The sequence below is a fragment of the Pygocentrus nattereri genome, chromosome 13, assembly GCF_015220715.1.
Source record: "Pygocentrus nattereri isolate fPygNat1 chromosome 13, fPygNat1.pri, whole genome shotgun sequence".
Classification (NCBI taxonomy): Eukaryota; Metazoa; Chordata; class Actinopteri; order Characiformes; family Serrasalmidae; genus Pygocentrus; species Pygocentrus nattereri.
Genome location: NC_051223.1, coordinates 14448667 through 14474334, shown reverse-complemented (window position 1 = coordinate 14474334; position 25668 = coordinate 14448667). Strand labels below are relative to the sequence as shown.

Genomic DNA, 25668 nt, shown 5'->3' with positions numbered 1-25668 from the left:
GGCTAACACAAATTGTACAGTCTACAGCCTCTAACTGTACACCAGCAAGAAAAATAACAGACACCTCTTGTAATAAGCAAATTCAGCTACTTTATGGTGCACCCTTTGCTGACAGAGGAGCTCAAATGCGCACACACAGTTTGTAGAATCTGGTGGGGCACCAGTTAATACTTTTTGGATGAGTTTTAGTGGAGTTTGTGATCCAGAACTAATTTAACATCATCACTTGACCTCTCTAACGATCTTGTGATTGAATGCAATCAAATCTTCACAGCAATGATCCAACATCTAATGTAAAACCTGCCCAGAAGAATAGCAAAATAAAGGGGGTCAAACTTCCCAATAATACTACTAATAAGAAGAAACTTTGGACGAGCCAGTGTCTACAAACGTTTGGACATAATAGTAAAATCCAGCTGTTAATGGAATTTAACATCAGAGTTTACGCATGACTCTGACGTCAGCGCTCTCCACATCAGAGGCTCGCGCTGTGTTTGGTAAATCGTGTGTGGTTTTCAACGGTAAACCACTAACATTAACTGGAAAATTGTATAACCAACATATAATTCTAGGTGTATTTGTTGTAGTTTATGTGTGTTTTAACGTTTCTCTGAAAATTGTACGTAATGACGACCATGTTTAACTACCAAACGCAGCTATAATTGCGCTGGCTAGCTAACTGGCTAACACGGACAACATTTTCGGCATAAAGCTAACGTTAGCTAACAATTAGCTAGCTATAACGTTCTCTCTGTCTTGCGTGTTTCTGGAATTTGTTGTTTCAGGTCAAAAGATGGCATATGCTCCACTACAGAACTGTGTTCCAATATCTGACTTAAGTCCAAATATCGCACACCAGGTGAGGCTTTGTCGATGGGCTTTAGCCAATATAGCTACCAAAGTTGCCTTACCTCAGTAACGTTAGGTTAACATTTCGTGTCTGCCAGTTCAAGTGTTGTTATGACCAGAGGTGAGGAGAGCAGCTTAAAATCATCAAGTACAAAATAATAATAATAATTTCCAGTGGAACTGCAGAAGAACTTATTAGTACAGAAGATCTGAGAAAGCTTACCACACACATCTTCACCACTTTTGAAAAACTACTCATTCATTTATTTATTATAATAATTTAATAATTGTATATAAAATGCAGAGACCTTTAATTTAATCCTAAATGTGATGCCTAAATTCACTGCACATAATGAATTAAACCAATACTTTACTTTTAGAATGTGGTTGGGATTATCATCGCAAAGACTGATGCAAGAGGATTTCCAGACAGGAGAAGTTCGTGACTTTTTAACTGTAAAATGAGTTACTGATTTATTCTTTTTTCATACTGCCTAGACAATTTGACTGTGATTCCTTTCTTCTTCATACACACTTTGACATAAATTTTGGGAAAAATGAATCTCCTGAATCATGTACTGTCTAATTGTACACTATAGGCCTGTAATTGTATGGGTTATCAGTAAATTTCACTTTTATTTCCAGATGTTGGGACTGAACGATTCACTTTCAGCTTCACTGTTAAAGACTCCCCTGACCATTTCATTAATGTGTCTTCATGGGGCAAAGAGGAATATGTTCAAGGACTTTGCAGCCAGTTCAGAATTGGAGACTGTGGTGAGACACAACTTGTAGTAACTGTCATGGTTTCCCATGTATTTTTGAATATTGCTAGACAATGCATAGTTAAGTCTTTAAGCACTTTGTTTTTCATATTTGCTTTTCAGTCATTATTGAAAATCCCCTTGTTGTTACCAAAGATCCTGAGAAAGAAGACAGATTCTGTCCTTCAACCCCAAGGTAAAATATCACGTTTTTAAAACAGCTACACAAAATATGCAGTGGATTTTTAAAACTGTGTATGATGCTGTTGAAGGATGACACCAAGGAGCTTCAATTTTTTAGCTTGTACAGTACTGTGTAAAAGTCAGAGACCACCCTTGTTTTAATGTCATGTCAAAATGCCCATTAAGTACAAGTTATTAATTTTCAGAATGTCAGAAAAAGCAGTAAAGATACACTATATTTCCAAATATATTCACTCACCCATCCAAATCATGGAATTCAGGAGTTCCAATCACTTCCATGGCCACAGCTGTATAAAACCAAGCACTTATGCATGCAGACTGCTTCTGCAAACATTAGTGAAAGAATGGGTCACTTTTAGGAGCTCAGTGAATTCCAGCATGGTACCATGATAGGACGCCACATGTGCAAAGTCCAGTTGTGAAATTTCCTTACTACTAAATATTCCACAGTCAACTGTCAGTGGTATTATGACAAAGTGTAAGCGATTGGGAATGATAGCAACTCAGCCACAAAGTGGTAGGCCACATAAAATGACAGAGCAGGGTCGGTGGATGCTGAGGTGCATAGTGCGCAGAGACCTCCAAACTTCATGTGGCCTTTAGATTAGCTCAAGAACAGCGTAGGGAGCTTCATGGAATGAGTTTACAAGGCTGAGCAGCTGCGTCCAAGCCTTACATCACCAAGTGCAATGCAAAGCATTGAATGCAGTGGTGTAAAGAGCTGCCACTGGACTCGAGCTGTGGAGACATGTTCTCTGGAGTGATGAATAACGCTTCTCCATCTGGCAATCCGATGGATGACTCTGGGTTCGGCGGTTGCCAAGAGAACAGTACTTGTCTGACTGCATTGTGCCAAGTGTCATGGTGTGGGGTTGTAGTTCAGGAGTTGGGCTTGGACCCTTAGTTCCAGTGAAATGAACTCTTAATGCTTCAGCAAACCAAGAGATTTTGGACAGTTTCATGCTCCCAACTTTATGGGTACAGTTTGGGGATGGCCCCTTCCTGTTCCTACATGACTACGCACCAGTGCACAAAGCAAGATCCATAAAGACATGGATGAGCGAGTTTGGAGTACCTTGTGGAGAGCCTTCGCAGAAGAGTTGAAGCTGTTATAGCTGCAAAGGGTGGGCTGACATCATATTAAACCATAATACAATAATAATGTCAAGTATATCAGTATTTAATTTCTCCTCTTTACTTTTTACACCTTTACTACTACTTTAGCTTTTTCACAATTCTAATCTTAAAACCAAGGAGTTACAGCTGGGTGTGCATCTAAAAAGGCTAAATGATATATTTCTTTAAATATTGTATGAGGAAGGGGGAATTGAAAGCAAAGTACGTAAAAAAATGAAAAATGTGTATTTATTGAGGCTCTTGTGTATTTTTCTGCTTAATTCTGTTTTCTTAAAATGGCATGTTTTACTGGAAATTAAGTAAATGAAAGGGTCATCTCTGGTTTTTGCACAGTATTGTACATATGTGATATAAAAAAAACAAACATTTTGATGATTCTTTGTTCATAGGGACCAAAGTAACGCACTGATTAAAACAAAGTCAGCTAAACAGATGTGCTGGATATGTGGTGAAAAACTTGTTAAAATTGTTCCAAAAACTATACATTTCCTCTCAGTTTCTACAGATTGTTGGTGACAGAAACTCATTCAGCCATAAGGATGTGCTCAGATTTAGAAACAGAAACCAAGCTCCTGTCCCTTTTCCACATACCAGTAAAGGATTCAAGGGACTTCTACTCACTGGGAGACATTACTGCAAATGGACAAAGCCTGGATGGACATTTCATTAACATTCTCGCTGTTGTGCGCTCGGTAAAGACATGTCAGTTGTCCTCACAGAGAGAACATACAAAACATAATAACAGTAATTTTTTTGTAGTTCTGTTTAAATCTTGTTCAGTCTTCTGTTTTATCTCGTAAAGATTGGAGAGCCAAAGTACTTCACTACTTCAGATGGACGGAATGGGCAGAGGCTAGAGATTAGGCTCTTTGATGAAACTTTGACATCCTTCCCTTTAATCTGGTTTGACTGAAATACATTTTTTCTGATCTGACATTTTCCTAATACAACGCAGTACTTATTTTTACTATTGATTTCATTTATAGCTGGGATCAAGAGACAATTCAGCTTGTGCAGACCCTGACACCACTAGAGACAGGTATAGTAATTTACTGTTTATTTCATAATATATAGACTAATTAAATTGACTCATACAGTCAAATGCAAAATTTGAAGACCCCTGGTTTGCATATTTTTAAGTGAAAAAAACTATCACATTCTCTTCAGAGAACACACAAATCAAAATTTTTCAGCAAGATTTAGTGTAGTGTAAAATTTCTGTTTACTTTCTGTTTAACATATCATGAAAAAAGAAACACACACACACACACATTTTCTAAGCCGCTTCTCCCTCAGGGTGAAAAACATCCATCCATCCATCCATTATCTTCCACTTCTCCGGGGTTTGGGTCGCGGGGGCAGCATCCTAAGCAATGAGGCCCAGACCTCCCTTTCCCCAGCCACTTCCACTAGCTCCCCGGGGGGGATTCCGAGGCACTCCCATGCCAGCTGGGCAATATAGTCACGTCCTGGGTCTTCCCCGGGGTCTCCTCCCAGATGGACTTGCCTGTGACACCTCCCGAGGGAGGCATCCAGGAGGCATCCTAACCAGATGTCCGAACCACCTCAGCTGGCTCCTCTCGACGTGGAGAAGCAGCAGCTCTACTCTGAGTCCCTCCCGGATGACCGAACTTCTCACCCTATTTCTAAGGGAGAGTCCAGACACCCTGCGGAGGAAACTCATTTCGGCCGCTTGTATTCGTGATCTCATTCTTTCGGTCATTACCCAAAGCTCATGACCATAGGTGAGGGTGGGAACGTAGATCGACCAGTAAATCGAGAGCCTTGCCTTATGGCTCAACTCTTTCTTTGCCACAACAGACCGGTAAAGAGCCCACATCACTGCTGACACAGCACCAATCCGCCTGTCAATCTCCCGTTTCCTTTTACCATCAACAGAAACAATGAATTATAAAGTGCGCCATAGCCTTTGCTAATAACTTTACATAACTTTTGCCAACTTTTTTCATTGTGTTAACTTAAGCAAGTAAACAGTAATTGTACATTGAAACATGAAGAAGTGTGTTCACTGTAGGGGATTAAACTGTGTGTTAAAGACTAGTTTTTTTGTTTATTTTAGTGCTCTTCATAGTGGATGCTCGCATCAACTTTGATACTTTTCGTAACAGCATGGTGGCAAGAGCCACCTCAAAAACAATCATTACCATCGATCCAGGTGAGGATGCCGCTGTACTGTAGTTCTTTCAAAGCTCTCCAATCAAAATTACATTCTTAGTCAGTTGACATTTTCACTGAAGTGAGGTTACATCTGAAATCCCTTTTAATGTCTAGATACGACTGAAGCCAACCAGCTCTTCAGTCATGCAAAGGAAATATCAGAACGTGGACAGCTACATGAGCAGGATGCAGAACTGAGTGAAAATGTTCCTTGTAATTGAAAAACAATATGTTTATGCCTACCATGTATATTTACATGAAATAGCATAACACTGTACATTGAATCTGTGCCATTTTTCCCCAGTGGAATCTATCACTGATGTGCTGACAGTCAAACAAATTAAAGCCAAAGCCCAAGAAAACTCTGATACCTTCCATGGTGTAATTTATTCATTCATTACAACTCTAGGATTAGATTCCTCCATTTCCAAAGTCATTTGCAGCAGATGGTAAGTCTGAAATACTTGTAAGTAAAATGCAGCCTCCTTTTCTGATGTCCATATTTACCACATAGTCTAATTTTTGAATTATTTATGTTGCAGTGCCAAATGCAGATTTCGAGTCAGTGTGGACATTGGGACCTGCACTAACACAGTGTGTCCAAACCAAGGACAACCACAGGACTTCACTGCAGACTTTGATCTGTGGGTGGATATCACTGATCATACTGGAACTCTAAAGGCCTGCAATCTGTCAGGCACTGTTGCTGAGAAAATACTAGGATGCACTGTGAGTACAAAAGGCAAATCACCTTGTTTATGCCATGATTTTACTTAAAACCATAGGGTTATGGGGTTGGTGCCCCAGTGAGTGAAGTTAAAAGAGACTATTTTGAACTATTACTATTTACTATTTTGACTGTTATTGGTTGCATGGCATTTGTTATACCAATTTCCACAGTACTGTGTGGTAAAATAAACTTAGATTTTTTTTATTGTACACAACAAAAACAACTAAAACAGATAGTGTTTTAAAAATAACAATGTAAACGACATTATTCCTTTTCTGACTTGATCTTAAAAATTACAGCTGCTCTCTTCTTCCTGTGCCTGACTGCTTCACTGTCCTGTTCCATTAATCATTCCTATAAAGGGCCCATATAATAAAAACCCCTGTTTTCCTCACTTTTTGGAGAAGGTTATATGTAGTATGTAAACATTTCTACAGTTTCACTCCCCAGTTCATGCAGTCTGTGTATGTAAACTAAGCTGCAAAAACAGCCCATTTTGAATTAATGGTTTCTGTGATGTCCCCAAAAACCAACATATTTATCAATATCTGCTTATTCCACCTACAGTTTTTTAGCTCTACCCATTCATGCTGAAGTTATAAGAAGTGTTTCAGGCTGGACTTCTTTTTAAATGAGCCACTATATAATGCAGCTTATCTAAACAAAGCTCATTTACATACTGTTGGTCTTAAAGTTACAGTAACAAAACATCCTTTTTAATTCTAAGGGTGTGAGAGATTTTAAAAGAGTTATTTAAAAATCAATTATGAACATCTTGGCTCTTCAAACGACACAAATGTTCATTTAAAAGAGCCAATAAACTCACAAAGTGCTTTGAAATACTGTGTGGGCATACCAAGACAGGTACTAAAACCTGAATTCCAGAAGGTTTGTCTGTTAACTGTGTTAACTTCTGGAGATTTATGTTTTGGGGATTTTCCATTTTGGCAGGAAATTAATTGTCTTTTGATTTTATTCAAAAGTGCAGTTTCACAGTTCACAAATAACCAGAAACCATGTAGGGGACAAATATAAATGTCTTGAAGTGGTCTACTTGTAACGTTCATCATATCTTAATTCAAACTATACAATTGGTGTTTATCAGACCTAGTCGAATAAGATGACAGAATCTGAACAAAAGGAAAAAAGCATGAAAACTATTTGTAATTGGGCTAGAAAGGCTCTGTTTACAGAGCACTTTGTTTCCATTCCAGTCTGAGGAGTTCATGTGTCTCTCAGAGCCTCAGCGGATGGCCATGAAGTGGAGATTTCTATTGGAGAGATGCAAAATTTATCTGAAGGTATAAGTGACTTTTTCCATGTTTAATTGTGTAGTCCCAAGAATTCATCCGAATCACAGCCTTTTATTTGTCTAAGGGCAGTAAAAAATTTAAATTAGTATTTTAAGTTTCGTATATCTGTCTATAGCATGGTCATGCATTTCTAGTTTTAAACAGCATCACAAATGAAGTTGGATTATTAATCACCATTATTGAATGTGATTACTATGGTTACTACGACTACTGTGATATTTATTGCATTTACTTCCACGATTAGTAGTGTAATGCAGTAAATAATAATAATGCAATAAATAACACATGTTAACCTCTGTAAATCTTATGACAAAATCTTGTGTTTTGTGATTGAACCATAACTGTGCACTTGAATGCACTGATCACTATTAATTAAAATATCACAATCACAATACTGTTCACAATAATTACTGTTTTAAATTTTTGATAGAATTACAGCTTTGCCTTGATTAGGTTTTAAGCTTTTACTTTTAGAGTGGAATTTCACACATTTTTTTCAAAATGCCTGCATAATAAAATCATTAAGATATGAACAAAGTCATTCAGGGTGTCAGAGTCAGAGTGATTCACAGTAATTGTGATAAAATGTAATAGAATGTTCAAAGGGCTTTATACCTCCAAATGCTACACTGCAGGGCGATACATGAAGTGGTTATAAACATGTTTCCTAAGGCCTGACACATTGTGTTATTTCAGAAGTATATTTTTAAGAGCAAAGGAATTGAGGAGACCCAGTTGCTGGAGTTCTGGTAGAGGAATGGTTTCCTATTCTTGTCTGATGTAGGATTCTAGCTGCTCAACAGTTGCTGGATTTTTCGATCCATGATGCACTGAATGTTATCTGTTTGTGAAAGGTCTATACTGCAGGCAGGCCAGTTCAGCGCCCAGACTCTTCTTCGGCGAAGCCATGCTGTTGTGATGGATGCAGTATGTAAACTGTATTCACACACAGTGATTTCTGGAAGTGTTCCTGAGCCTATGCAGCAATTTACATAACAGAATCATGTATGTTTTCAATGCAGTGCCACCTGAGGGTTCGAAGATCACAAGCATCCAATACTGACTGTCTGCCCTGTCCCTTGTGTCCAGAGATTTCAGCAGATTTTCTGAATCTTTTGATGATATTATATACTGTAGATGGTGGGATGTCCACAGTCTTCGCAATTTTACACTGAAGAACATTTTTCTGAAATTGTTCCGCAATTTGTATATGCAGTTTTTCGCAGATTGGTGAACCTCTACCCATCTATCTTTCTGAGAGAGTTTGCCTCTTTAAAATGCTCTTTTATACCCAGTCATGTGAGTTAATTGCAAATTGCTCTTCCAGCAGTTTTTTTATTAGTACCACTAATAGTACCAGCCTTTTGTTGCTCCTGTCCCAACTTTTTTTAGAAGCGTTTCTGCCATCAAGTTCTAAATGAGTTAATGTTTTTAATGAAATGTTAAAATTCATCTGAAATGTGTTCTATGTTCTATGCTGAATAAATTATCGGTCTATGAGATTTGCAAATCATTGCATTTTGTTTTTATTTACATTTATTTACATTTTACACAGCACCCCAACATTTTTGGAATTGGGGTTTTATATTGGCTATATTTGTGTCATCAACCTTGGTTACTATCACCACCATTGTAAAGAAATCCAAGTCAGTAAGTTTCTCTAAAGTGGAGTATTTCACATTAATCACTCTGAATGCCTCTGTTTACATCTTAATAATTGAATTGTGCAGAAATGTCAAAAATGGGTAGAATTCCCCTTTAAGGCTTGTAGTGTCTTTTCTCTTTCTTTTTATCAGGTTTCTCCATCTACTAAAAACATACGTGGCATGAGGACAAATATCCTGTCTTGTACTCTCGCTGATCCAGTGGAAGTGAAGCATGTCATGTCTGCCATGACCACCTGACTGATGTGGAGCAAAGACTAGGAAATCAAATTGTAATGTTTTGTGTGTCAGAAGACAAACAAGATGCATGTTTCTTTTGAAATGATAGTGTTCAAGAGGTAATTAATTATTTATTGCCATGTATGTGTTGAATGTTTGTGTTATATGGTGTGTATTTGTGAAATGTTACGCTAAATAAATAAAACTGCTGCCCTTGCCTTTGCTTCAAGTCGGAACCATTGTACGTTTTACGTTGTTTCCATGCGGAGGTATTTAGTGGGGTCATCCGCCTGGATTTGTTGTACTTGAAAATGATGTGGATTTAGCAGTTTGTGTTTTAATATTATCGCATTATTTCTTTATTTGCTTTGGATTGCGCCTGCGTCCGCTGACGGGTAAGAACGATTTAGGCCTATATTTCCTGATCTGATAACAAGCCTTTGTAATTCCTCTCCACATCTGTAATTTGGGACTAGCTTTTTGCTAGCTGTGGTTTGTAGTTAGCTAGTTATTCCAATCGCTCATCTTTATCTCCTCTCACAAGCTGCACGCTTAACTTTGTCTATAGAAACGAAATTTCATTAACACGCTGCAGCTCGCTGTTGCACGGAAACTGAACAACAGTCTTCGCAACAAGGTCTTCTGTTTTCAGCTGTCCACAGATCAGGTCAGGACTGGTGTCTATACTGCACAATTAACCATGAATGTAAACCAAGGCACAGTAGGGAGTGACCCAGTGATCCTCGCCACAGCTGGATATGATCATACAGTGCGATTCTGGCAGGCACACAGTGGCATATGCACAAGAACTGTCCAGCACCAGGACTCCGTATCCTTTCAGTTGAAAAATATATGGATAGACATTTTACATCAGCTTTTTGTGTTTGCACTGAAACAAGTGTATATATGCATGTGAATAAAAGAAAGCAAAAAGTGGATTAACTAGTAAATGTCAAGGGTCTTAACAAAAAGTTCTAACTTTTGGGTGGTGCTGTAACAGAGAGGGCAACAGTGAGTAATGTTTGTTTTTGTCAGTTGGAACCTGCTAAGTATTAACAGTCAGGAAGCAAAGACAGTCAGCCAGTCTGGCCACTTTAGTCATGTACTTCAACAGCTGCAGAAAATGAACAATAACAATTATGTTGTTAATTGCTATTATTTATGTGGCAGTTAATTGTAAGGTAAACGTTCAATTGTGATAGGCCTAGAATTTACAATCAAATATGTTCATCATTTTTGTATGAAGGAAATATATTACTAAAACTATATTATCAGCTGAATGTTGTCTTTCTGTTTACCTTCATGTGGAAAGTAATCAAGTAAATGTTTTATGCTAAATATAACTAGAGCTTAATGAAAACGGAACTGTTGCCTAAGAATTATTTTATAGATTTTGAAAGACAAGTTATGCATAATGTTGAGATGCAAACATTCAGAATGTTTTGATGTGAAATGGTCTGTTCTAGAAAAACTAAGTCATAATTGTTCCCAGTAATGGTGATGTGAACCAGACATTTGAAGTGTTTAACACCTCTAAGCTACCACACAGTAATGTTGCCTGATGCCTAGGACATTGTTTTATAATGGTTATTGGCTTAAAACATGTTTTTGTTAACATGCATGCAGAAAAGGGTTATTACAGTTAACTGAAATTATTATCAAATGAACATTAACCATGAAAAAATGTGCTCATTGACTGACATAAAAATAAAATATACACTTTTTCAGCAGCTAAATCAAAACTACAATGTCTATTGCAGAACTAACTAAATCATGACAGAATTACTGGGAAAACACATTTAATTTAAATGTTTCAGTGTGTGAATAATAAGTGGAACTTCTGAGTTTTGCTGTGTTTAAGAAAAGCTGGAGCTGAGGTGATCTCAGACTACAGTTGTGTTAATTTAATTTTATTATACACTATTATATCACATACTCACTATTACAGGGTTCGTCTTAATACTAAAAATAAAACTTCATAAAATCAAAACAAACCTAAAACTATGTAAACTGAAACTAAACTTAAATTTAAAAACAAAATAAAAAAATTAATCAATATTTAAAAACTGCAATAACCCTGATACATGCTAGGTGGGTTTTTTTTTTTTTTTTAGGATTTATCACTATTTTGCTATTGTTAGCAATACATTAAAAAAAATACACAGTGTGAGTCGTAACTTTCTCTGTAATGACCATCAAAACACTCTGTTTCGACTTAAATATCAGCAAATTAAATAAATGGTGGAATATCACTTTAAATTGCTCTACCCAAAGGATGACTTAACTACACACATCAGCAGGTGAATTCACTGGAAGTAACACCTGACAGGAGTATGATTGCTGCAGCTGGTGAGTTTAAAATAATCGATTCAGGAAAAAAAAAAAAAGAAGTAAGCTTAAATAAATGCATATTTTCACTGTATGCTTCTGCTTATAGGTTATCAGCACATTCGTATGTATGACCTCAATTCAAATAATCCAAACCCAGTAATCAATTATGATGGCGTTAGCAAAAATATTACATCTGTCGGCTTCCATGAGGATGGAAGATGGATGTACACTGGAGGAGAGGACTGCATGGCACGTATATGGGATCTCAGGTGCTAAAGACCTACCACCCGACCTGAAAAATAAATAGTAAATATTAAGTTTTGAATATTTAGAGATATGTCTTGGAAATATATTGACACTCACTATTATTTTAGATCAAGAAATCTTCAGTGTCAGAGGATCTTCCAGGTCAATGCACCTATTAATTGTGTGTGCCTCCATCCCAACCAAGTAAGAGTGTGTTTAATACACCTTTAACTTTGTGTTAATGAGATTACTGGCCCATTTGCTGGCTTGTGAGTGTTTTATCTTCTAGAGGCATTAGTCGTTAATTCATGTTTTGCTCAAAGTCTCTCTATTTTTAAGGCTGAATTGTTTGTTGGAGACCAAAGTGGTGTAATCCACATATGGGATCTTAAAACAGACCATAATGAGCAGCTCATCCCGGAGCCTGAAGTGTCTGTGAACTCTGTGCACATTGATCCTGATGCAAGCTACATGGCTGCTGTCAATAGCTCGGTCAGTGTCCCTATCTCTTTTTCACATTGTAGAAATATAACGTTATTCTTTGTGTTAAATCATACAGTGGAGTAAATAATTATTTGATCCCTCTCTGATTTTGTAAGTTTGCCTGCTGACAAAGAAATGAAGAGTCTATAACTTTTAATGGTAGGTTTATTTTAATAGTGAGAGACAGAATATCAAAAATAAAATCCAGAGAATCACATTGTAGAAAATATATAAATTGATTTGCATTTCATTGAGTGAAATAAGTATTTGATCCCCTAGCAAAATAAGACTTAGTACTTGCTGGCAAAACCCTTGTTGGCAAGCACAGAGGTCAGACGTTTCTTGTAGTTGATGACCAGGTTTGCGCCCATATCAGGAGGAATTTTGGTCCACTCCTCTTTGCAGATCATTTCTAAATCCTTAAGGTTTCGAGGCTGTTGCTTGGCAACTCAAAGCTTCAGCTCCCTCCTCAGGTTTTCTATGGGATTAAGGTCCAGAGCATGGCTAGGCCCATGTTTTGGGTCATTGTCGTGCTGGCCTCGTCCATCCTCCTGTCAATGCTTTGAAGTTGTCCTGTGCCCTTAGCAGAGAAACACCCCTAAAGCATAATGTTTCTACCTCCATGCTTGACGGTGGGGATGGTGTTCTTGGGGTCATAGTCAGCATTTCTCTTCCTCCATACACAGCGAGTTGAGTGGATGCCAAAGGGCTCGATTTTGATCTCATCTGACCACAGCACCTTCTGCAAAGCACTCTCTGAATCATTCAGGTGTTCATTGCCAAACTTCAGACGGGCCTGCACATGTGCCTTCTTGAGCAGGGGGACCTTGTGGGCACTGCAGGATTTTAATCCATTACGGCATAGTGTGTTATCAATGGTTTTCTTGGTGACTGTGGTCCCAGCTGCCTTGAGATCATTAACAAGCTCCTCCGGTGTAGTTGTAGGCTGATTTCTCACCTTTCTCATGATCATTGATACCCCACAAGGTGAGATCTTGCGTGGAGCCCCAGACCGAGGTTGATTGATGGTGATTGTGTTTCTTCCATTTTTTAACAATTGCACCAACAGTTGTCTCCTTCTCACCCAGATTCTTGATTATCGTTTTGTAGCCCATTCCAGCCTTGTGCTGGTTGACAGTCTTGTCCCTGACATCCTAAGACAGCTCTGGTGGAGAGGTTGGAGTCTGATTGTTTGATTGATTGATTCTGTGGACATATGACTTATATAGAGGTGGTAGATATTAGGAATATCTAACCAGTCTGTGGGAGCCAGAACTCTTAATGGTTGGTAGGGGATCAAATGCTTATTTCACTCAATGAAATGGAAAACAATTTATATATTTTTCTATAATGTGATTTTCTGGATTTTCTTTTCGATATTCTGTCTCTCACTATTAAAATAAATCTACCATTAAAAGTTATAGTCTGTTAATTTCTTTGTCAGTAGACAAACTTACAAAATCAGCAAGGGATCAAATAATTATTTCCTCCACTGTATGTAGTACATACTGTTTGAATGTTTGCTGTTGTCTTCCACAGGGTAACTGCTATGTGTGGAATTTAGCAGGAGGAATTGGTGATGAAGTGACGCAGCTTATTCCCAAGACCAAAATTCCTGCTCACAAGCGTTATTCTTTGCGCTGCAAATTTAGTCCTGACTCCACGTAAGTGCAGCCCAATAATAATTTGATTTAAATAATGAACAATTATTTACATGAACAGTAGCCTGTCTGATTTGTGGTAATTGATTTTTATTCTGCTGTAGATTGCTGGCCACCTGCTCTGCTGACCAGACATGTAAAATCTGGCGGACCTCAAACTTTTCACTAATGACGGAACTCAGCATTAAAAGCAACAACCCTGGAGAGACGTCTCGTGGTTGGATGTGGGACTGTGCCTTTAGTGGAGACTCACAGTACATTGTCACAGGTAAGCATGTGGAACAGGCACAAAAGGTCTAACCTTTAAATCCAAAATTGTTGGGGGCCAGATACACTGAGCCTTTTTTCAGGCACAAACAGGACACGTTGTGTTCAAATGTTCGGTGTACAAGCACAATTTATGCCCAAAGAACGTGGAAAAATGCAAAACACATCTCTCTCTCTCTATCTCTATCTCTTGTGCATGAATTTGAGGGAGAATTTTACAACACTGGGTGGATACTTCGGAAATGCATCTGATTACATGTTCCATTTAATTTACTAAAATTTGGGCAACTAGCATGGGCAGTCATGTGGCTGGATGGAGGAAGATGCCTTAAATCACAGAAAGAATAACTATTTCAGCACATTAACACATTTCAATAACATTTTCAGCAATTTTCCAGAGTTTGTCTAATGACTTCTGTGGCATTTACTTTCTGTGTTACTGTGTCCTTACATTATTAACACAGCTATCGCTTCTTCACCTAAATTTTGAAGTATTTTGTCTTTTGTCCTGAACTCCACTGTTAGAAGCTCCACTGTTTCACTGTGCCTTTTGAACCTTGCACCCCACAATGATGGTGCATTTAATAGGTTGTCCTTTACACAGTTTAGGTGAGTAGCTGTAGTTTTAATAAATTAAAAACATTTAAGAAGAATTTCAGATGCACTGCAAGGACTGTACCATGTCCACGTTGAGTGAAAAAACACTTCAAAAACATAGTTTTAGTCACCTGAAACAATTATATTAAAAAAAAAAAAAGTTATTATTACTTATTATTAATCTGGCTAGAGAAAACACTTATATTACAATGCACATAATAAAAAAAATGATTTTACTTAAATGTGTTTAACTACTTCCAAACCTCTCCTGCTGGCAGTCCAGAATTATTTGTAGTTATTGCCAATGGGTTGGCCTATGACAATGACCTTATTAAATGAAATCAAAAGCACTGACTGAAAGAACAAGGCATAGATTCAAACAGGGATTCATTTGCATTTGATAAATCCCCAGTGGACAACTAGTTGGTTGTAGCCAGTGTTGGGCTAGTTACTCAAAGAAGGTAATCCATTAGATGTTACTGATTACTTCTCTCTAAATGTAATGAGATTACATTTCTTATTACTTCCTGGAAGAAGCAATCTCATTACTCTTCTGTGTTACTCTGTAAAACTGACAAATACCAACTGTACACGGGGAAAACCCTATAGTTTTTTTAGTAATTTATTCAGAAAGAAATAGTAACTGCTTTTTTCAAATTGGCAAATTTACCTCAAAATAGCTATAAAATGTAAAAATATTTATAAAATAAAAAAATAAATATATATTTATAAAACCATATTATAAAAATGAATATTCAAACTTCAACTTCATTTTTAAAAAAAAAGTATTTTCACAAGTAGAAGTTTAGGATTTTGAGTTTGGGACAGGCACCTCTCAAGAGAAAATACCCTGTATATAGAAATATTCATACTTTTTAAATACTTTTTAAAGCTTTCCTGCTCAATATTGTTTTTTTGTTCTCTTACACTGATTTTCAGCTTCTTCAGATAATCTGGCACGTCTGTGGTGTGTGGAGACAGGGGAGATCAAGCGGGAGTACAGCGGCCATCAAAAAGCTGTGGTCTGTTTGGCCTTTAATGACAGTGTGCTTGGTTGATCAGAATCTGTGACACCATCTCCTATAGAAGATATATCTGATGGAATAAACAAGACTGATAAATATAATACTTTTACAGCTGTTCCTATCATTATATCATTTATTACATCAGACTTTTTAATGTCAGTTATCACATAGATCAAAATACTTTTGTATGTAGGGCCACAGCATTATGACAAATTATAAATGTGGTGTACAGTTGTATCCATGCATTAAGTTATGCTGGTCAGTCCCTATGTGGCAAAGATTCATCACATCATACATCATGTGTATCTGACTCATCAAACCAGTCGCAGAAGGAAACATCAGAAAGTACATACAGGAGTGTGCGTAGTGGAAATGTCAGTGATTCAGTTCTCGTTCGTAACAGTCACATCTGAGAACGTCTGGCTCTGAGTCATCAGGAATCTTGCAAAATAAAATGTTTTTATTGTAGCTTTATTAAAATAAGATCTGTATATTGCGCTTGAGGCCAGAACACAATAGATGTCAACCAAATGCAAATGTACACTATTGTTCAAAAGTTTGGAATCACTTGCCGTACTAAGAGGTTTTGTTATTTCATATACAATAATAACTTGTACATGAGAAGTTAAATATTAAAAACTATTCACCAAAAGCTATTTTTAAATTATTTATTCAGTAAGAGTTTGGTAAATGTTAAGCGAATACTATGATCTAAACATTATATTGTAATCATCTTTTTATATACTTGTTTGACAAATTGTCAAATCTCAAATGCAGATAGTTTTAAAATGACATTTTGTTTATTAATTTTGTTATTTCATTCTTGATGGCCTAGAGCTTACTGAGTCATTTCAGAATTTTGTAAGGCTCTGGTCATTACATCTAAAATATCTTAATTCTTATTCGCTGTGTTTTAGTGTCCTATTAATTATTAGCAACCCATAAAGATGAGCATTAGAAACATTTCAGATGTTCGTCTGACCTCAAATCAGTTTTATACTGTTGCAAGTATTAAGCGATTTCAAACTTTTGAATGCAAGTGTGTGTGTGTGTGTGATTGTTCACTCTATCACACTTTCAGCTTCTTTTTTAAAAATATTAAAGATCGTTGCCTACAACAGAATGTTGGTGTTTGTTGAGCCTTTGATTTCAGAGCATAAAATCATGAAAGTAGCATCATGTAATTTGTCAGTCCATGTTCTGTCCACAAGTCCAAGTCATTAAATTGATAAATTGACGTCTTGAGCCATTGAGTTTCCATTTAAAATTCACCTGAGCTTTGCTGTTTTACCTAACCAAATCTAAGCAGATTGGAAATGACCACAGAATTTTCCATCAGTTTCTGTCATATTTTATCCTTGAGTTTATTACTTGACAAAAAAGCACTTTAACTATCTTAACAGTGTGACAGTTCACATTCATATACAAAAATGAAAATTGTAAATTAGTAAGCTTTTTGTAAGTTTTTTGACAAGGTGCCAGTGTTATGTAAACATCATCTAACGTCATCTAAAAAGGAATAAGACGGAATGTATGGATGGATGGAAGCATGGATAGACAAATTACTTCTGCAGATCAAAATCATGGTAAAACTACAAGCATTCCTGATACAGATGTGTACATAAGTCTCTAAAAGCGTATGTGCTCAGTGTAGTAGTCAAGGGAAAAATAAAGTCACATTTCTGCTCTCTCAGCCATCTTAAATTAAGCATTTGTGATATGGCTGGCACACACTGGTATTAGGGTCTTGCCCCCTTAAAAAAAGTGAGTTGCTAAGTTTCTCCAGAATTAGCCATTTCACATGAAACCACTCTGAATAACTGTTTACATCTGAACAATTGTGTAGCAGTTTTGGGAAAAAAAATGGTGAAATTGCCTTTTAAGGTAACTGAACTATCCATTGTAGTGTTTGGACAATGTCTTTATAGAGCAAAATCACTACTCTAGTCCTACAACAGAGTTGTACACACTCAGAAATGAATCATTCAGTATAACGGTACTTTATTGTAGACCAACAGTGCTTTCAGTTACTCATCTGCATCAGGTTACAAGAAATACAAGCAGCAATGAGTGTTTGAGTTGAATAAAATGGAAACATCTTCAGGAAAAAGTGATGAATAGGACTTTGCAGATAACATAACAGGATGCTTCTGATTGCCTTGTCAGAGTAATAGTCTGTGTTTCGTGAGCAGCATCTCCACTTTCTCTCAGCAATGACAACATAAGAGTCTCCTCCTTATCAAAGTCTGAGAGAGGGACCGTGTATCCCCCCACTGTGTTCACACGCTCTTAGAACGGAGGCTCATTCTGGCAGGTAGTAGAAACACACAGACACGCAAACGTTGCTGGGGAAGCAGATGTCAATGCAGAAGTAAATTAATCTTTCCTTGGGACCTGCAAGGAGGCGAGAGAGGCTCTGATCAGTTTGGTGGAATTTTGAGTGCTGGTCTTAATGCCAAAACAACCACACTTTCCAAGCCTTGTTCCTGTTAGTCACCGCAACTCCAGAAAAGGTCACAACTGGAGTGCTGGATTATGTTTCTTGGTCACACTTTGCTCTTTAAAGGGCTCCTCAATATGTGCCATGTACCTGGCTTTCTGCATTACAAGCCTTCTAAATACTTCCATATTTTTTGTCTTCATGGTGACTAAATAATGAATAAAAAATGTTTCACATTTCACAAAAAGAATAGCTTGTAATAAAGCTTTCCAAGACCAGAGAGTAGTAGCTAGCAATATGCATTCAGTTGCTTTCACATGCTACTTGTGCTTGAGTAAAATTTCTTGTACTTTTATATTCGTAAGGAAGGTGAACAACTTTTTACTCTGTTCCATTTTAGCCATTCAAATAAATAATTTTTTGGGGTTTAATTTTTGGGTTCAGCAGCTGCTCTTCTTTACTTCTCTAACATAAAATTCCAAAAAGAGAAGCACAGAAACTAACAAACTTCAAGTCTTAAGATGCTGGATATACTTGAAAGTTCCTCTATGGTTCAATAGACAAACCTTTTTAGGGAGATTTAGGATATTTATATCTTTTAACTCAGATTATTTGATATATTTCATGGATGTCACAATACTGCGCAGGACTAGTATATAAAATACAAAAATCAGACCAATGGGCCTCTGCATAAGGTGGATTTGAAGTGGATCTTTTTCATTTTGTGTCAATGTCTTACATGATTTAAAATACTCTTAGTTTTTCTATTACTCTTGGGCTTTATCACTGTAAATCACAGAGCTTCTTTTGTTATGACAAGTGCTCTATGAAAACAAAAAATCTCTTATTATTACTGAATAACACCATATTTTGGTTTAAAGTGATTGTGTTTTTAAGATTTTCATCAATTACCAAGCATCTCTTTTTTCTTTTTTTCACTCAGTAGTTCTGAATATTTTAGACCCATTTCTTTGATTCATCATCCCTGTAATAATGTTCATCCAGTAATGGTTATGGGTCATCTCAGAACCTCTTTTGGCATAACCACGAAAAGCATACCCTGCTGATCATACATTCGTGGTTTAGTCTACTTAAGGTGCATTTATCAGCTCCCATGCAATAATTTTGTTTCTGGTTACTGTAGCTGGGCAACAGTAGTGGACTTCTGGAAATGTGAGGGCCACTTTCCTGGATAGGGATAAAGCCTAGTCCTGGACTACACAGCTTTCAGATGGGAGATTTTCCACTGAAAGGAAAATGTAGTCCTTGACCAGGAAACCAACCCTGACATTGTCTTCACTGAAAGATACACTTATGGTACTGGAGGCCTCACCATCAGCTTTCCTTGTCCAGTACACAGGTCCTTGCTGACAGAGGGTGTGCAGTGGCTCCTGGAGTGTTGAGGCTTTCACATGACTACCTGCCAAAACGCCCAGAAACTCAGTGTGTCTCTGAGTCTCATTTCCCACCAGCCAAACCTGACTCATCTGAAATAAAACACCACACACAGTATCTTAATGCATATCAGCAGGAGGTGAATGATGGCTGCATGATGTCATATAAATACACTTATTGTTGTTCTGTTAAATGATTCTCAGCGCAATTGCTTTGTTTGTGACGATGACAGTGTTTTCATCCAGCACGAAAAAGCATTTGTAATTACTCAATCTACTGCGCAGTGAGATCAGATAGATGCTGTGTGAAGGTGGTGTAATGCTTCGGGGAGCATGGTAACAAGCAGTTTATATCTATCAATAGCTCATTGTGCTCAAAAATGGAGATATTTGGTCCAAAAGGGCTATTTGAATAGGAAGAGGCTTCTTTTCTGGCGAGCAGATTGAATTACTCAAAGTTTTCTAATGGCCTTAATGAAATGAAACGATGCAAAAGTCTAAACTCCATCCCAAGATTTTAAGTGGTCTCTATCTGCACTATGATACACGTCAAGTGAACCGTAACAACCCGTCTATTCTGTGCGGATCATAACCTGCCAACGAAACACCTTGTTAAGTGCTGAGAGAAGTGTGTCCAGCACAGGTCTCAGCCCTGTTAACGGAAGGGCTCTCTTTTCTTCTCAGTAGTGACTTATAAGAGGAAAAAAGCCAACAGAGTGGCCATTGTGCACTCTGTGGTCCCATCCTGTAATGAGATCCATAGAAGGCGGATCAGATGTGCTAAGGAATTCAGACAACAGCTAGGCCAAGTTGCCTGTGCGGTCCATTACTCCCTTTCTAGAGTCACAGAGGAGAAAGGAGCCAAAAGAGCTTTCTAATCAGCTCAGGAGCACTGAGGTGCCGCTGTGTTGAAGTATCAATCAACCTGCCTGCTAGCACAGCATAGCAACACTTGGCCATAGGTACAAAAGGGGCATGGATTTCCTCTGTTAGGAAAGGCTTGATATGTTGCAACTCCATAATGCTGAAAATGCCTTAAAAATACAGGACAGATCTGAATTTTCAGAAAATCAGTGTTTCAAACATGGCAGCATTTTGAGGTATTGTTTTTTTTTAGCTAGATAGGAGCTTTACACCACACCACAGCAGTGATTTGGTTGCAGACAACAACTGAAGGTGTGATACCACACAAACTCAAGTGTTCTATTTATAAAACAATTTATAAAGAAGTAATAAAACACAATGTGTTTCTCATATTGGCAAAGAAGCAGTTCCTTCAACCACTGTTGTTACATAGTGACTGTTGGTCAGAGGAGTTATATAGTTACAGTGACCAAAATAGTGTTGTTATCAGACATAACAAAGCAACGCTTTTCAACCAATCAGTGTGGTCAGAATGTATAATTAGTCTAAAATGTTACCTGTTGCTGTGACTCATTGAGGAGAACATGCATGTTTTCATAATCTGATGTCTCCATTTGGCGAAGAAAACAGGTATCCTGGTCGTCAGGCTTGTAGCATATTAACCCCTGAGTAAAGAAAGAGAGACTATATAAACTTTGGAAGAATTTTCATTCATTATTGAAGTTCTACTACAGCTACGAAAAGAGGCTCTTACATGATTGATGTCAAACAGTACTGTAGAGGTGTGGTTGGTTTGCGAGGTCACATAATAGGTCACTATATTGTTGTGTTTGTCCACTAAGGCAGACTGATTGATCAAAGAAGCAGGGGCATCAGGAACTGTGATTCGGACAACCTGCAACGAAGACTGTTTAGAAAAACCTTTTATATTTTGCTTCTGTGGTGCAAACCAACAGCACACAGTCCCATAGAGCAAACCATTACCAAATCTGCTTATTATTACCTACAAATATTACTTGATATTTAGAAAGCAACTTTTTCATGTTCAATTAGTTCTAATGTACAACACTAACTTTCAATCCAGTTAAAGACATATTGTGATAAATCCTCAACGAAAATGAGGTAAACTTGCTCTTCAATAGGTGATCTTTAATACTGAACTCTGAACTGATTAATAAATATAATAAGTATGTCTGTTCTAATTTGAAAATGGAGCCATTTTTAGTGGATACACTTTTTTTTTTTACCTCTGTTTCTGGCTGAAGAGCTACCTTCCCACTGACGATGAGGGCAATGATAATGATGAGCACTGTGGCAGTGAGGCTGCCCCAGAACACTCTGTGAGGAAACCTGGAGGAGTCTATGGGGCCACAATGCTAAGACAAGACCACAGCAAACATACAAAGATTAGATTCTTTCCTGGAACTCTACTATTATTTAGCCATGTGAAACTGCAGTTTTGTGATGGCTTACCAGAAAGAGATCATTTTTTGGACTGAACTAAATTGTCAGTTGTGCTTCTCGACTGTAAACATTTAAGTGTTCAAAACACCACCACTCTAATCAAGTGCAGCATACGTTCTGCTGTATTCTACTATAGTTACATTCACTGGCAGAGGGAAGCAAGTCTGTCAACACTACTTAATAATAAAAAAGCCATTTATAAAGTTAATTAGACTCTCACCATGCATTGTGGATCCTCCAAACTGGTTTCTGAGCGCTTCCAACACCCCACCATTCTGCATCCAGTTGTTTCACCTCACAGTCCCTGTCTCTTCCTCCTCTGCATCAGGCTCTGTTCATGACCGGGACTGACCAAGAGAGCCGGTTGTATACCTGCCCAGCTCCTCACTGCCATTCTTTACCCCCCACCCTTCACTCAGTCACACACCAGATAGCCCAACCCACTGGCTGCTACCCCACCCTAGACAATGGACAAAAGGGAGAGGCTTTTTTTTTGTGGACAGGACTTGTCATCGCAAAGACTCAGTTATTTTAGCCATCCATTGCTCTAGCCCAGTAGCTGCTGACTGCCCAAGGTGACTTTAATTTCAGCTACTGTATTGAACATGGAAATATCACAATTACAGTTAATAACTTTAATAGCCTTGCACACACTCAAGCCTTTCATTCTGAAAATATGCATATTTATTTGATCTTCATATGATGAATCTTTGTTCAAGGCAAAAGGGAAATGATGGTACATCTGAAGAAGCTGAACTGACTAAAGATGCATACATATTAACGATATTAACGTGAAACCAAGCCAGGTTAAAACTTATTTCATTCTTCTTCTAACTCTACAGGCAGGCTTTCTTTTAACAAGGACAAAAAAGAAGCACCTCAAGAAAAATCATATTGTGTGGTACCGCTCAGGACAACAGTCAAATCTCTTAATGCACACCATAATATAATCCATTAGCAACCAACAGATCATCTAGTCTATTGGATGCGATTTTTCCAGTTCTTGCATACATAACAAAACATGCAAGTGCATTATATTCTAATTTAGTACTCTCTGAACATGTATGTATAATTATTTAGTGTTTACACAGTTAGGACTATTTTGTTACACACAAAATAAACTGAATAAACTAGATATTTGAAGGGAAAAAAAGACATTAACTCTCAAACAAGACCACAGCACCCCAACACTGTACCTGGCATATAAGATTATAAAACATGGACATTATTACAGAATATGCAAAGACAGAGGTAGACCCAGTTGACGGAGCATATTATGAAGAAATACAGGCAGCATACAGTACAGCTCACTGGCAATGCCTGATGATATGGATAAATGTACACACCCAGTCCCTTTTATAATCCTGTGTTTTAACAAAGTACTTCTCATAATATTACAAACTAATTAACGATGCTCAATTTAAACTTATGGAAGAATATTAAATATTTATTTTTTCCCTGTTAACTTCACCTCTGCTAAACCTTCCATTACGCAGAACACTTGTTAAATGGCAATAAATACTAATATTTATCCTTGTAGAGCAGGTAAAATCTCTGCTATGCTATCAACGTAATAGTCAGGCACCATTTTCTGACGGTGTGGGCAGCCACTCCTTTGGTGAGCCTCTGCATCGGCTACAGTTGACACACCGGTCAAGGTCAGCAAAGTCTTCAGGCCGCAGTTGGAGCCCAGCATAATGTCCGTGTCCAGTCTGTCCCCAACCATGAGACACTTGCTAGGGTCCAAACCAAATTGGTCAGCTACGCATTCAAACATGAAGTTGCTGGGCTTCCCGACCACCTGAGCCTGCCGCTGTGCTGCTGTCTCCACAGACTTCAGGAGGCAACCAGTCCCTATAGGGTTAAAGGTGAGAAGGCATCATCAACTAACATCATTTTACTTCACACTCAGAACATGCATAATAAACATGGTGAGAGGTGGCAAGTAATTATGTCTACTGTGTACTTGACAAGATCAATGGATTTAAGTCTGAGTATTCTCAAAACATATGTTAATTTAATGGGCCATTCTGGCCTAAAACTAGCAATTAATACATTGTTATATCATGTTATGTTATATTATATTATGTAGTGCAGCACTGCATTCCTCAGCCTCACAGTTTTGACAAAATTAATGATTTTGGATCCATATTGTGTTTTTGTCTATCGTGTACTTTCACTGCATTACGATATTAAGACTTCCTAGCAGATTTTAGCTTCTGTAGAAACAATCTTTAAAAAATGGGCTTATAGTTTCCCATCAGAAGGGGGTTTTCTAGTGTTTAAATTGGAACATCTCTCTCTGGAGATTACTGTGCTGCAGCTGTAGAAAGCGAGTATGCATGTTTATCATATTCATAATAACGGTTAAATTTTTCATTTTGGCTGGATGTGCCCATAAATGTTTGTGAGAAAAGTAATCTACATAACTTGTATTATGATCTGTATTTTGAAAGGAGAACTAGAGAATTGTTGCCTAACTTCACTTCTAATGCTGACAGATGCCTCAATATAGTACATCCTAAATCAGGAGTTTTGGGGTTTTAGACTCAAACTCTACTTATTAATTCAGTCCCACTCAGAGGAGGGTAGAATTGAAGCAGTAGGTCCTGAAGGCTCACCTGGCACTGCTTTGCCCCCTTCCAGGGGCAGCCTGGTGTCCGTGTTGGTACCCACAAACTGGCACTCAGGATCGCAGAGGTACTGCAGCGCCCTGTTCAGCTTCATGTAGCTGAAATGCTCGTCGAAGCCCACCAGCACGGCTTTGACATCCGGGTCCAGTGGAACGTTGGCCCAGTCGCTTTGACCTCCAGACACTGGATCTGGACCTACGCCAACCTGCTGGATGCACATCGCTTCCAGCTCCTGCCTCATGGCGTGGCTCCCAATCAGATAGACCTTACCTTGGAGCCTGCACACCGTTTTGAGGTACATGGCTGAGCAGTAAGCCGTGCCGAACACCTCTTCCTCGCTAGCGTCGAAGCCCAGTTTACCAAGCTTGTCCGCGTACATTTTACGGGTTTTGGTGCTGTTGTTGGTCACGAAAAACACCTTCTTGCCGCTTTTCTTCAACAAGTTGATCACCTCGGGGGCTCCGGGGATGGCCTGGTCTCCTCTCCAGATCACACCATCGCAGTCAAAAAGTACGCTGTCCACAGATTCTAGCAGCTGCTTGACCAAAGCACCGCTGAGCCGGCTGCACTTTGACACGGCCATTGGGAAACTGCCGGTTTATTCTCGTGCACTTTCACAGTGACACAGCGAGGTCAAATCCCCTCGTCCTTTCTCTCCGCCGAGCCAAACACACGTACAACCGCTAGCGGACTACTTTTTTATCCTTAAAAGCTAGAGTGGCTCATTTGAGAGCAGTAAAAAGGAGCACGCCGTAAAACGCGCGGAGAAAAGGCGGCAGCAGCAGTAAGATCCCCTTCTTGTGTAAGTGATTCACTCGCGTGCTTTTAGCCACATCCCGACCTAACCTTATTGAATTAGTCGTCCGGGCACTTCCGCACCGCTTTAAAGGGACAGTAAAGCTGAAGAAAGGCTACGAGGACATCTCGGGTAGCAAGAGGGGGTATTCCTGTTGGACAGTCATTATTATATTCAATTACATTAGCCTACAATATATTCAGTATACGGTGTGAAATATGGATTAGGCCTAACTGGAATTTCACTTGTGAATGTTGAAATACCAGTTCTTTTTAGGTTAGCTTTAGGCTTCACCTGGCTCTGGAAAACCAGCACTACATTTCCAGAAGTACCAAGACATCCCTTCTAATTTGTGAATTCAGCCACCCTTTTTAATTGTGCACACCTATCTTGTATAATTTCAATAGAC

General features: G+C 38.2%; 4 protein-coding genes across 4 annotated transcripts; 2 read left to right on the top strand and 2 right to left on the bottom strand.

The window, feature by feature from the left end:
- Positions 1-469: 469 nt before the first annotated feature.
- Positions 470-8988, top strand: meiob (meiosis specific with OB-fold). The gene is made up of 15 exons (XM_037544282.1): positions 470-521; positions 786-859; positions 1230-1287; positions 1495-1626; positions 1737-1809; positions 3451-3646; positions 3757-3857; positions 3941-3993; positions 5035-5130; positions 5247-5345; positions 5437-5581; positions 5675-5861; positions 7077-7163; positions 8030-8102; positions 8972-8988. Exons 2-15 carry the CDS (start codon positions 794-796, stop codon positions 8986-8988), a joined length of 1383 nt encoding a protein of 460 aa, XP_037400179.1. The 5' UTR covers positions 470-521; positions 786-793.
- A 313-nt stretch (positions 8989-9301) lies between these two features.
- mlst8 (MTOR associated protein, LST8 homolog (S. cerevisiae)) lies at positions 9302-15769 on the top strand. The gene is made up of 9 exons (XM_017705534.2): positions 9302-9453; positions 9711-9887; positions 11356-11407; positions 11496-11658; positions 11764-11839; positions 11975-12127; positions 13658-13782; positions 13884-14047; positions 15583-15769. Exons 2-9 carry the CDS (start codon positions 9759-9761, stop codon positions 15699-15701), a joined length of 981 nt encoding a protein of 326 aa, XP_017561023.1. The 5' UTR covers positions 9302-9453; positions 9711-9758; the 3' UTR covers positions 15702-15769.
- Positions 15770-17663: 1894 nt separating this feature from the next.
- On the bottom strand, positions 17664-22139 carry bricd5 (BRICHOS domain containing 5). The gene is made up of 6 exons (XM_017705456.2): positions 22051-22139; positions 21614-21742; positions 21121-21273; positions 20924-21031; positions 19442-19595; positions 17664-18062 (listed from the first exon to the last, which is right to left on the bottom strand). Exons 1-6 carry the CDS (start codon positions 22102-22104, stop codon positions 17971-17973), a joined length of 690 nt encoding a protein of 229 aa, XP_017560945.1. The 5' UTR covers positions 22105-22139; the 3' UTR covers positions 17664-17970.
- A 352-nt stretch (positions 22140-22491) lies between these two features.
- Positions 22492-25340, bottom strand: LOC108431958 (phosphoglycolate phosphatase). Its single transcript, XM_017705455.2, has 2 exons — positions 24452-25340; positions 22492-23684 (listed from the first exon to the last, which is right to left on the bottom strand). Exons 1-2 carry the CDS (start codon positions 25044-25046, stop codon positions 23359-23361), a joined length of 921 nt encoding a protein of 306 aa, XP_017560944.1. The 5' UTR covers positions 25047-25340; the 3' UTR covers positions 22492-23358.
- Between the last annotated feature and the right edge of the window lie 328 nt (positions 25341-25668).